We start from the raw sequence: 12,916 nt of genomic DNA, 5'->3' as shown, positions 1-12,916 counted from the left end.
AAAAAAAAATTAAAACAAATAATAGAAAAGATTAATATGATATTGATTTATAATTTTTAAATAATTTTATCGTAGTTTTGTAAAAAAAATTGCAAAAATGACAAGTATTATGTCTTGAAAAATAGGTTAAATAAGATAAATATGTATTTTCAATTAAAGATTTCTGAAAGTGAAGGAGGGGTTTACTTTTTTCCACCAAGAGAAATGGAAATAGTATTTAATTTTGAGAAAATGTTGTGAATTTTAATTTTATTTTAATTCTTAATTTTAATTATGGAAAAGCTTTAAAATAGTAAAGAATATTTTTTTCATTCAAAAGGGTCACTGGACCAAGTCCACACGCTTTGTAAACGTTTTTCAATGTATTTATTTAAGATTAAGACTATGGCAATTGCATTTTCAACATTGACTTGACCCTTCTTCTCTATTTTTCTTTTATTGCAATATGAGTAAAGAAAAAAAATGAAAACAAAAAACAAAATTTAATTTGATTGTATTATTTAACTTATGGTTTTTTTCATTTTAGTTATTTTAAAAGGAATATTTACATAAATGTTAATGGAAAGAGACCTTAAATCTTCATATAGGGCAAGCCAATTTAATTGTAGAAAACTAAATTTCTAACTCAATTTATTTGTAGACTTTATTTGTGAAATGAGTTTATTAAGATTTTTCTCTATTTCAAGAATTTTACTTCCATTTTGTAGCACTCTAGTCTTCAATAGATCATATTTTTTTTTCAAAATAGTGTTTTCATTTAAAATGACTTGTCATTATGTCTTTAAAATAAAAATATAATATTTAAAGACTCGCAATTGTTAGGTTACACTAAAATAATTCACTTTGAGTGAAAACTTTGCAGAATAAAAATTTGTTTTTTTACATAACATTATAATATTCAACTTCTAATATCAACTTTAATTTGTTTATTTATTTTATCTATGTTTATATCATTTGATAATAATGAGATAAAATTTAAAATCTCTCACACACACATTTGGGAAAGAGGAAAAGAGAAGGAGAATAAATCTTGTTGTCTTCAAAATTTTCTGATTCTCACATCTCTCTTGATCTTTAAATGTGATAAATGTTTTGCCTTTAAAAAAAAGGTTTAACGGTAAAAGAAATATAAAATTTAACAAATTTTTAAAAATTAAACATTCTAAGAAATCTCTATATATTTCACGAAATATTCTAATAAGTATTTGTTTAGAAAATATTTTTGGAAATCTAAGAATGAGGGTTTTGAGAAAACATGCTCTGAAAAATTATTTTTTTAGTTAGGTGTGTTTCACGAAAGTTAGTTATGATAAGTATGTGCTATATATAGGAACTTGTAATGATAATTAATAATAAAATTTAGAATTTTTGTCCATATGTTATATTGTCTAAGAGTGAGTTAAGTGAGAGTTCATTATAAAAATGAAATTTTAAGTTGTAATATCTATGCATGGATGTATAACATTTTAATTAAACCATATTATTTTTTCATGTGTTTCTTTCTTGTTCTTACTTCATTTATCTTCTAGTTTTTATTGTTTGTAGTCTCATCTTTGTTATTGTTTAATGTTTGTGTGGTAGATGCTTCTAGATTTTGTTTGGTCTATTCCATAATAAACTGAAGTGGTGAATGTAAAATTTAATTATCATGACTTCCGTAAAGTACAAGATTGAAAATTCATTGGTTTGAATCATTTTGAGTTGTGGTGGTTGAACATGTGTGGTACTATACTTTAACAATCTCTCCTTAAACTCTGGAAGAGGGATCCAAGCTTGACGTAGCCATGGTGGAGAAGGACAAAAAAACATTACTAAGGCTCATAACATAATTTTTTTTTTTATCCTATGTGATAAAGTGTTCACAAAGGAATTATGGGAAAAGCTAAAGAGTTTGTGCATGACGAAGTCCTTTCTTAACTACTTATACCTGGAGCTAGAGTTGTACTAATACAAGATGGTATTTTGACATAGTGCAACCTCTTATCTTCTTTCTTCTTCTTGATAAGATGTTTTATATAGATGCTGGAAGAAGATAGTCGCTGCAAAAGACAATTTCTTGTTGTTAAGTAGCTTCAACTTTTCATGCACGTCCTTTTTTGTGTGTAATGAACTTGAATATGGGTGTTGCATTAAATACATTCCATCCTACTTTAAATGCACTCATTCTTCTCTATGCAACATTCTTGATCACTACTATTACTTAACTCCCTATGTAACATAACCTTTTGCATCATCTCATGACAAAAGTGTACAACATACAAGACAGGTAGTTAGATCAAAGTTGAAATATTGAAATATTCTTTGTGTCACGAAATTGTCAAAGAAAACAACTTTAACTCTTTTCCCAAAATGTCATTTGATGTTGATTTGTATTTAGACTTGAACAAATCTCTTTAGTGAGACGGAAACAACAAACATTTCCTATAATAATATAATAAACATACAATTGTTCAGTGAAACATTTCCTATAATAATATAATAAACATACATACAATTGTTCAGTGAAATGGAGTTAACTTGATGTGTACGCTTATCAATCATACCTATTAAACATAAAAATAAGATTACATAATGTTATATCGTTTGTCAAACAAAATACTCACATCTTATATATCCATTGTTGAGTTGAATCATCATCTTTTAGACGAATCACATTATAATGATTTTACACTAAATTATTTTTAATTAAAATTATAAGTAATGTAAACCACTTATAAAAAACTAAGAATGTAACATAATATTTTAAATTTCAAATATAAATTTTTCTTATCTTACCTTCTCTCTCCCTCTTCTCGTAAGCCATCTATTAGTATACATAATTATAAAAATAATATTTTTCATATATTAAATAGGTTATAGTGGGAGTTTGTCAAAATGAAAAACAAGCAAATAAAATAAAAGTCACAAATTTCCAATGAAAAGCAAAAGCACTCATCCCTTATCCAAACCTTCACCGAAAACCGAAATAAAAAATAGACACAAGAAGCATAACTGTTTATTATTCCCTTAAAAGATAACGCAAACTCTCACAGAGGCATGAAAACATGATTGCTCTCAAGCCCATTGTTCACGCTTCCTTGCACGCGTTCCACCACGCGCCACCGCACAACGTGAGAGGTTCCGTGTGGTGCGTTTGCAGGTCGAAGGAGTCCGATTCCGAGGGTTCTCCGGCGGAAGGAGATGCGAAGAGCCAAGAGCTTCTGGCACAAATCGCCATGCTTCAGACGCAGAAGGTTCGCCTCACCGATTTTCTTGATGAGAGGTCTGCGTATTTGTCGCAGTTCGGCGAAGAGGCCAAGGCTGAGTTCGACAAGATCGGAGAAGATGCACTCAAAGAGTTGGATGAAGCTGGTGCCAGAGTATGTCTTCTTCAACTTCTTCACGTTTTCTTCAAAACTTCATAATGTTTTCTTCTTCTTGCTCACCATTAGATTCAGTTTTCCAGATTAAGTTTGAGTTTATTTAGTTTTTATAATCCAATGTTATTGTTTTTAGCTTCTATACTTGAAAATAATTAGTTTTAATCTTGTTTATATATATTATTTTAATGATTTTTACTCTTCATTGTCTACAGTCTTTAATATTTTTTAGTTATGATGTACGTAGAAACTGAAATACGGACACTATATTTATAATTTCTAAAAACATATATTTATATATTTTTAAAATGCATGACATAAAAACACAAATAATGTATTATTTTTTTTAAAATTGTGTTAGAAATTCTACAATAATTAAAAATCTAATAAATATTTTTTTAATTAGATATTTCACTAGTATCTATCTTATATAATAAAATCCTTGCAAAGGAAAATATCAGTTAATAATCTGATTACAGAATTGAAATCTGAAACGAAACAAGAGATCTCAGTAATACTGCATAATTCAATCTGCATGCTGCAGAATATATATGAAAGTGAAAATTACTTAAAGAATGACCCTTTTACATTCATTTGTGATGAACAGATAACAGCAAACATAGAGAGTGAGATGCTAGCATTTGAGGAATCTAGTGAACTTAACAGAGTAGAGATTGAGGAGAGTGAAAAGAAAATAGAGGAGTTTGAGGGCCAAATGGAGAAGAACCGAAACGAAGGGCTATTCTTCAAGAACCTTGGAGAGAAGGCACTTGATGATAAAGAAAAAAAACCCAAGGAGAAGGTGGAAAAGATCGAAGAGGTGAACACAGAAAACAGTGGTAGTGGCAAAACCAGGAAAAATGTTTACCTCTTCTTCATTGGCTTGCTGAGTTTGGGAATAGTTGATTCTTTTGCCTCTTCCTCAGGTGCTGATTGGAAAAGAGTTTCAGTTCTTGGAGGTGTTCTTGTTGTCTTGTTTTCTTTATTCATCAATGAACAAAACAAGGACAACCAGAAAGACTGAGAGAAAAACTCAAAGTTCATTTTCATTTTGATAAAAAGAAGTTTCTGGGGGATGATGACATTGTGAATTGGTAATGCATGATTGAATGTATGATCCCCCAAGGTAGAGCTTGCAACTTGGACTTGATGCATCAACCAACTTTTTTGGCTTCAAATTCATCTGAGATATTGCTGATGTTACCACAGTGTTGTCCAGAATTTGGTTGACTAAATACCATGAGATACTGCACAAATGTAGAATTGCTTTAAATCTTGTGTTGATGTGGAAAATATGTACATAGTTTGTAGGAGCATCTTCATAAATTTTTACTAGATAATTTTGCAGGTTAATTATTAAAATGTATATAATTTTAAAAAATTACTAAAATATGTAAATAAATTGTATTTGGAAAAGTTTACTTTGTCACCCACAAAGTAAACCACGAGGCAGCACGGTGCACGAAGGAGGGTATTTTAGGTTTTTTCTTGTAGGGGTATAGTTAGTAATCATAGGGGTTTAGGAAGCAAAAGCCCCTAAAATATACTGCAAGTATTCATATCCAATACAGAAATAACACTGCTATTTTTTTTAATTTTTTGAGACTTCATTGCAATAAATGCAAAACTTTATCAACTCTTGGTTGGGTAAGAATAGGTCTAGATAAGCTTGGGCTGTTTCTTCCTGCACCTCCATGTATTCTTCTCCCACCTCCATACACTTTCATATTTTCAAAAATACCCCTCAAAAATATTCCTCTGTAATATTTCGAATTACGTAATTCAGAAGTTTTTTTCTAATAATTAATTAGCTTCAAAATTTTATAATCCAGAAGTCTTTTTTTAGATGCATGATTAGTTTCCGGATTATGTAATCCAGAAGTCTTTTTTAGCTTCCAGATTACATAATTCGGAAGTCTTTTTTCAAATGCGTGTCCAGATTACATAATCCGAAAGCTACTCTATGGGGGTGGCAGAAGAACCTAAGGAGGTGCAGGAAGAAACAGTCATAAGCTTGTAAAGTGTATCAATTGGGAAACCAAGAAAAAGGGCTTTTGCAGGCTCTACTCAACCTCTCACCAAAACTCTCATTTCTCAAGGCTTTTTCTTCTTGTAACCCCATAATCTTTAACTGCACCATTACCAAAACAAGTTTTATATAATGAGCTTTCCAAAACAAATGAAATACATTCTGGAACAAGCTTTCGAAAACATAAATGATAGCTTCTTGAACGAGTTTTACGTAACAACTTTCTCTCTTCTTTCTCTTAAAGAGTGCATCACGATGGATAACGTAGGTGTAAGTGGTAGCGATGACAAGAACAATGGTGGCAATAGTGGCGTGGTGCAAGGAAGGGTATTTTAGTCTTTTTCTAGTATGGGTTGCAGTTAGTAATTATAAGGGGTGTAGGAAGCAAAAACCTTTCCATAGTTTCTTTCTACATTTCTTTGGAGTGTGAGAAATGTCAAAAATATCTCTTCATGCAGAAGATTTTGAATTGAGTGATCTGAAAAAATTTTAAATTACTGAAAGTTAAAAATTTAGTTGTTTCGTTCTATATTATACAATTTAGAATTGTTTATTTTCAATGTTGTTCAACGTTTCAATTGTCTAATCTAGAATGCATTTTAACTTTTAGATTGTTTAATCCAAAATTAATGTCTTTCATATTTGGATTGCTTAATCCGAAATTATTTTTTTCACTTCTACATTAGTTAATTTGGAATTAGCTTTTTTAGTTCTAGGTTTCATATAGAAATTTTGATTTGGCGCTTGTATAGAATTTGAAAGTCAAACGAAATTTTTATCCATTATTATTTTACAATCTGAATTGTATCTTGAATGTAAGTTCCATTTTAATGCCTCTAGAATCTTTTGTTGTATAAATGGAACACGATAACTTATATTCCTAAAAGAAATAGATAAGACCTGCTTTGCTCAAAATTGTTGGACTTGAAGAGTGCCTAAAGTTTCAAATGGAGATGTTTTGATGATGATTGAAGATGAAGATACTGAAGACATCTTAGAGACTAGACTTTTGCTTTTATTTTATGTCGTTGAGTCTTTAAGAGAAGGTATTCACAAGTTTATAATCAACACACAAGCATATTAAAATGGTTTAAAAAGAAAATGAGTTTTTAAAAGTGAAAAATTATGTTTTAAAATTTTTACGGTCTTATTCACGGATTACACTTTGGGCAATAGGTTGAGACAGAGAATTGAGAAGTCAAGACATGATTAAGGTATTGCAAGGTTCCTATGTCGCATACAAAAGATCAGTGGTTGCAAGTCCAGTAACAACATCGGTCAGAAAGCCCATTTTGTTTTGGAGATTCAAGTCATATGAATGACTCGGGACCACAATTGATAATTTGAGCTAGTGAGAACAAGGGTAATGGTTACATAACTGGGTTCTTCAGTGGGATGAATGTAATGAGCGCTGGAGGGATGAAGACTAGAATTTGTAATTCCAAGATTAGTGTGAGAGTGAACCTCAGACATGGAGAAGGTATTTGAAAAACTCCTTTTGGAGCTCTGATACCATGTGAGAAAACAATGTAAAAAATAGAAAAGCACAGAAGTAAAGATGATGGAAATGTTTGTTATCTTATTCTGCAATCAATGCTCAGAATATATATATACATTTTTTGTGTAAAGAAAATGACAAAAGAGAATAACAGAAAAATACAACTCATGAGTACATCTCATTCCCTTTTTTAGAAAGATCTATTAAAAACTCAGAAAGTACTGCATAATATATACTATGTATTTCTTGTCATTGAACTGAAATTATTTTGTTTAGGGTGCTCTAGAGTTTTCTTTTACAAACCTAGTCAACATTTCAGTAACATCAATTTTCTAATGTTTATTTATTTATCACTCATGACAATTACATAACATATTTCAATGATTTACCCAAGGGTGTGGCAATGAAGGTATTCAACCGTGTGAATAAATTATGAGAGAAGAGAGACAAGTGTAAAACCATAACAATTTTGTTCCAACATGGTCAAATCAGACATGCCATCAATGTCGTGAGACCCTTTTGTTTTTGTTGTTTGAAATGTTTTTGTTACACTGCCCCACAACACTCCTTTATATTTGTTTTTCCACCGTAATTTGCTTTCTTTATCACCGAACTTTCATTGGTGCAAGATGTGGAGATGTTTTCCCCCTCACTTTTTTGACTTGTGTTGATAATAGAGCTTTACAAATTGTATTGAAAAGAGAGAAAGCACCAAATATAAGAGTTGGTAATTGAAATGGTGATGGATTTTATTCCTTCAATATCCTAGTGGGACATCTTCATTCATCTTACTTCTTCGACCACAATCATTAACTTCTAATTTATGTCTACGTGATGGGATTTGAGCTTCATAAAAAAACACAGTTTAAAATGTTTCTTTTTGGAGTTATTGGTCACCTACAAATAAATTGCTCTTCGATCTTAACTACGTTTATACGCACTAACTTAGCCCTTAGAATCCAACCAATAATAACCAAACTTTTTTTCCCAATAAGGTAAGATACATGCATCAAACGCATCATGATTGAACATAATCGGGTATAGGGATAAATGACAAATCTACAAACAACTTTTTTGAGTAAATAAGAACAAAAATTACTTCGTGGGAGTGTAATGGTTAATGGGTTTCAAATAACTTTCACTTTTGGAGACCATCTAGGTAAAAAAATGGTAATAACTCAAAGTGATGATCGAATAGAAAGTAAAAATGTAGAGTAGTTGTTCTCGAACAAGGTTCTAACAACGAGAATGTTTGTCTTTTTTTTCGATCCATCGGTCTATCTTTTCTGTTTTTTTAAAATGGTCATTGTATCTTTCTTTCACTTTCTTATTTTTTGTCTTCGTGAACTCCAAGCTCGGATAATACCTGTAAAATGAACTTTGACATTCAAGTAAAATTTCGGTATTCGGCACTCGGTGTTATTAGTACTAAATGATGATGTACCTTATTCTTGAAGTCTTTGCCTATTTATATGATCATCATAGACCCTTTGTTATTGAGTTGGATTATGGTTTTGGATCGTGATTAAGAGTCTATTACCTAATTTTGACTATTGATTAGTTTGGTTAATCTTTTGTTTAGACATAATGGATTCAGTTGTGTTGGTCGACCCTGACCGAGTATTGAACTTCCAGTTATCATGCGGATCCAACCGGTACAATAATAAAATATAATATAAAAAAATTGATTTTAATTTTTTTTTAAAATAAATTTTATTTTTTATTGATAATACTAAATTTAAACTTAATTATTTTTATAAAACTGATTTATAAAATAAAGATTGTTTTATTTATATATTTTAAATTGATGTGAAACCTTCAATATCATATAAAAATTAATGATTTTAAGATTGCATGAAAAAAGTTAACACATTTAAATATTTAAAAGAACAATTTGCTTTTCATAACCCTAAGCCATTACAAAGAGGTAATATTAATTTAAACTTTAATTTCTTGAATTAATAATAGGAAATGTAATTTATTTTTATGATTTCACTTTTAGTTCTAAAATGTTTAAACTAAAGTACTAAATCATTTTTAAAATATTTGAATCAAAAGTGATTTTCCTTGAAAAAAGCTATAATAAATGGACTCAATCGCGTTTCCAAGAACTTCAGGAGTGGAAATTATTTTTAAAGAAAATTATGATATCATTTTTTAACAAAAATATCACATGCTTAATAAAGCCATTAATTTAAGTATTGAGACATTTTCCTTTTACAATATCTAAAAAAAAAAACTCATGACTAGTTTTTGGTAATTACTCCTTTGTATAAAGTAATACTTTGATTCAATCCCATATAAGTCAAATAGGTTTTTGTATATATATAGATCACTTTTTTTTATGCTAACTAAACTATCTTTCAGTTTTCAAATATATAGATAAAACATAACTACCAAAAATATAATTATTCTTCCATAAATTAAAATAATTAAAATGTCAAATTGTAATAAATCTCTGCCAAGAGTAAGTTTGTTTTTCTTTATCATTAAATACACAGATATTATTCCAACTTGTGTCATATTTAAATCCTAGATAAACACATGTATATAACACCATCAATATTATCTTTAGTAATTTGTAATAATAATTACAGTTTCGAAATGGATTGTAATTAAGGAAACGATTACTTTCCTTTTTAGTTAGTTGGTCAGTCTATCTTTCTTTCTTTTTCTTAAATGATTTCTTTGTTTTCGTGAACTACGGATTCGGATGATATCTACAAAAGGTTCTTTGATGTTCAAGTAAGATTTTGGTATTCAACATTGTGTTTGTAGTACTGAATAATGACATATCTAATTTTTGAAATTTGTGTCTATTTATATAATTACCATGAACTCTTTATTATTGGGTTAGATTGAAGATATAAATCATAATTAAGAATATTTACCTAATATTTTATCATTGATTAATATTGTTAATTCTTTTTTAGTACGATGATCTCAATTGATTTTGATCGGACATTAAATTTTTATCCAATCCCGACTAGTACACTTACCAATTAAAATACTCTAACAATAATTAAAAGCTAAAATAGTGTTGTACTCAGACGACGATCGAGTCGATCAGGCGGTCAGAAACTTGATCATTCAACCAATCAACTACAACGAGAAGGTCACACGACGACACGTGACCGACCGACTCATGTCGACTAGCCATGGGTTGACCAAGTCATCAGGGTTAATCCATAATTAAGGATTGTTTAACACAACTCTAAACATGAACCAACCTCCTAATGCGGCCCACCAACAAAGGTCCATTAAAGTAATATAAATAGCACAAATTCCAAGGACCAGATAATTATCTATTGTACTCTGACACCCGAGTGCCGACACCCTAACTGACTTAAACATTGGAGTGCCTTCTGCAGGTACCATCCCCGCCTGTAAAGACAAACGACCAAAAAGAGAAAAAAGAAACAAGAAGCTTTGAACAATAGTAATCGACCAAAGATAGAAGCAGAATCAATCGTTCTCTCAACACTCTTTCGATAGATAGAAGTGTTTTATATATGATATGTGAAGATTAACATAAATAAGATTGAAAAAGAGGAAAAATTATGAGGTTGGACCGACAAATCTCACATAGGTAATTTGTTTGTGTTAGAAGGGACCGACCCATATATTCTGCATCATTCCGCTTTCCCTGTACTTCTCGAAGCTCGCCAATTCTCTTCTTAGAAAATCTGCATGCCCTCACACCAAAACTTCTCCCAACAAATAATATTCTAATGCATTCTAAATTCCAAAGAATCTCAACTCTGCATTCCATAAAATATTATGTTTCTCTCTCATAAAAGTTTTTTTTATCAAATTTTTTTAAATAATATCATTAAAATCAATCATCGTCGTATTTGAAATATTATCTATTTTTAATTTTAAAATCTTTTAAAAAATATTATTTCAAAAAAAAAATGTTTTATCTTACATCTAAAATATTCAATGTGATTAAGAATAGTGTCTAAATCTGTCTTATTTTTTTTGTTCTTTCTTCTTTCTATATTAGATATTGATACTTACTTAATTCGATAATAAAAATTAATTATTCAAAATCTTTTAATTTGATTAATATTAATGTTTCGGATAACGTAATTAATATAAATGTATTTAAGGTATTATTTATTTTAAAACTCGACTTAAAAATAACCAAAAGATTAAAAAGAAAAAGTATATTTAAAATACCATACCAACGTATTGGAACAATTTTAACGTAAATTTTGGTCATTTTATCTCTTATGATACATAATAAAAAAAAACTACATGTACTTGCACCAATGCACAATTCAACTAAAATTCATAAAGAAAAAAAGTAACTTTAAGGTTAGAAAAAATTGCAGTGTTAGCACCAAACTTTCTTTCAATATAAAAGTATCCAAAGTTAAATCACTTCATTTTAAAATTTAGTTTAAAGTTATTTTACAATACTCATGTTAATACACACATTGTGTTCATGTTCAGTCATGCACAATCATGTTAAAATACCAATTACCATGCATTTTAGTAAATGTCTACATATTTGATTTCACATTTAAGAATTAATTATTAATCTCTAAACAGTACACTGAAAGATATAAAAAAAATAAACATTGAGGGATTATTAATTATTAGTCTAACAATTTCATTCTACATGCAAAATGAGTAACTCATATTCTATGCAGTAGACACTAATATAACACATAATCTCTACAACACAAGAAAACACCGAAGTTACATGTACGGAATCTCTAAAATTTCTAAAATATAAAACATGAGAACACGAATCTATATATTATATAATTATAAATTATATAAATTGATAAGTATGTTTTCTAATATTTTTTGTAACAAAAAGATATTTTTTAAATTGATTCAAAAGATTTGTTCCTTATTTTTGTAATCATAAAAAAATTATACAGTAAATTCAAATTTTTAAAAAATTAATGTATTTCTTCTTTTTAAAATTGTGTTAAAATCATGTTAAAATATAAAAAATTTAATAAATATCTTTTAATACATAGGAATACTTAAAGTCTCATCTCTCATAGCTCATGTTAGAGCCAAAGCACAGTAAATATTACATAGAGCAGTTAATTAGAAGAGTTTGCAAATAGAAGAACGAAAGAGGTAGGCAGCTGCTATGGTTTGTAATATTTGTCTACTGAAAAATAACCCTTTATTGCACTATCAAGTTTCAGTTGACGTTGACCTGACATAGCAGTAGCATTAATATTCCTCTAGTTTCAAGTCAATCAGTAAATCTGCAAAATTGTTCTTCTTTTACAAACATGGAGGGTCACCTTTCTGCACTCTTATCCCTATATATTCTTTTACTCATGTCTTGTTCCTGTTAACACCCTCCTTATGTCCACACACTCTTCATTGTCTCGGTAACCCCAAATGCAACTGCCTTAATCTTCATCACCACAACCCCACAACAATACCATTCTCCTCTCTTTCCACATCAGTAAAAAATTTCTAACTTTCACATACCCTTAACACATAATCTCCAAAAGATGTGTTTAAGATCACCCTTTGTTGAGATGAATCTCAGTGGTTAGACTTCTTCACTAGAAAAAAGTTCAAACTCTAACATTTTCTTAGACATAGATTCGGTGATATGAGTTGATGGATGTTTTATGGGGCCATGGCCTGTGATAAGTCACATGTAATAAAGTGTGATTAATTGATGCCAAAGGGAAAAAGGATCGACCAGTTATCTTGTACTCAAAACTACAACTCATGACAAAGAGCAATTGCAGGTGGCATGAGCCCACCTTGTAACCACTTTTGCAGGAATATAAAACATGCCAAAATTCAGGTTAAAATGCTCCCAAATTATAACCCTTCCGATCCTACGCCAATCAGCATTGCTTTTGCAGCATAAAGACAGAAAAAGAAACCATATCAGGTTCAAAGACAAAGCATATTTTGAGTGGCGCCATGAATCTAGCCACATGTCTCATTTATTTTCAGGCAAATTAAAGTAAGTGAACATGGTGTGTGTGAAGGAAGAGTTTTAAGGTCACTATTCACTAACCCCAGCAGCGTAGA

General features: G+C 29.8%; 1 protein-coding gene across 1 annotated transcript; it reads left to right on the top strand.

Annotated features, from left to right (window-relative positions):
* The first annotated feature begins 2,874 nt into the window (after window positions 1–2,874).
* Window positions 2,875–4,669, top strand: LOC137819730 (uncharacterized). The gene is made up of 2 exons (XM_068623684.2): window positions 2,875–3,359; window positions 3,967–4,669. Exons 1-2 carry the CDS (start codon window positions 3,045–3,047, stop codon window positions 4,381–4,383), a joined length of 732 nt encoding a protein of 243 aa, XP_068479785.2. The 5' UTR covers window positions 2,875–3,044; the 3' UTR covers window positions 4,384–4,669.
* The last annotated feature ends 8,247 nt before the right edge of the window (window positions 4,670–12,916 follow it).

Source organism: Phaseolus vulgaris, chromosome 10 (assembly GCF_051622355.1).
Source record: "Phaseolus vulgaris cultivar YP4 chromosome 10, ASM5162235v1, whole genome shotgun sequence".
Classification (NCBI taxonomy): Eukaryota; Viridiplantae; Streptophyta; class Magnoliopsida; order Fabales; family Fabaceae; genus Phaseolus; species Phaseolus vulgaris.
This window is presented reverse-complemented; position numbering and strand designations above follow the sequence as displayed.

What these genes read in the sequence shown, in the direction of transcription:
- LOC137819730 (XM_068623684.2), top strand. Translation starts at nt 3,045, where the DNA reads ATGATTGCTCTCAAGCCCATTGTTCACGCTTCCTTGCACGCGTTCCAC. An exon ending in TGGATGAAGCTGGTGCCAGA is followed by an intron (nt 3,360 to 3,966) that starts GTATGTCTTCTT and finishes TGTGATGAACAG; the next exon opens with ATAACAGCAAACATAGAGAG.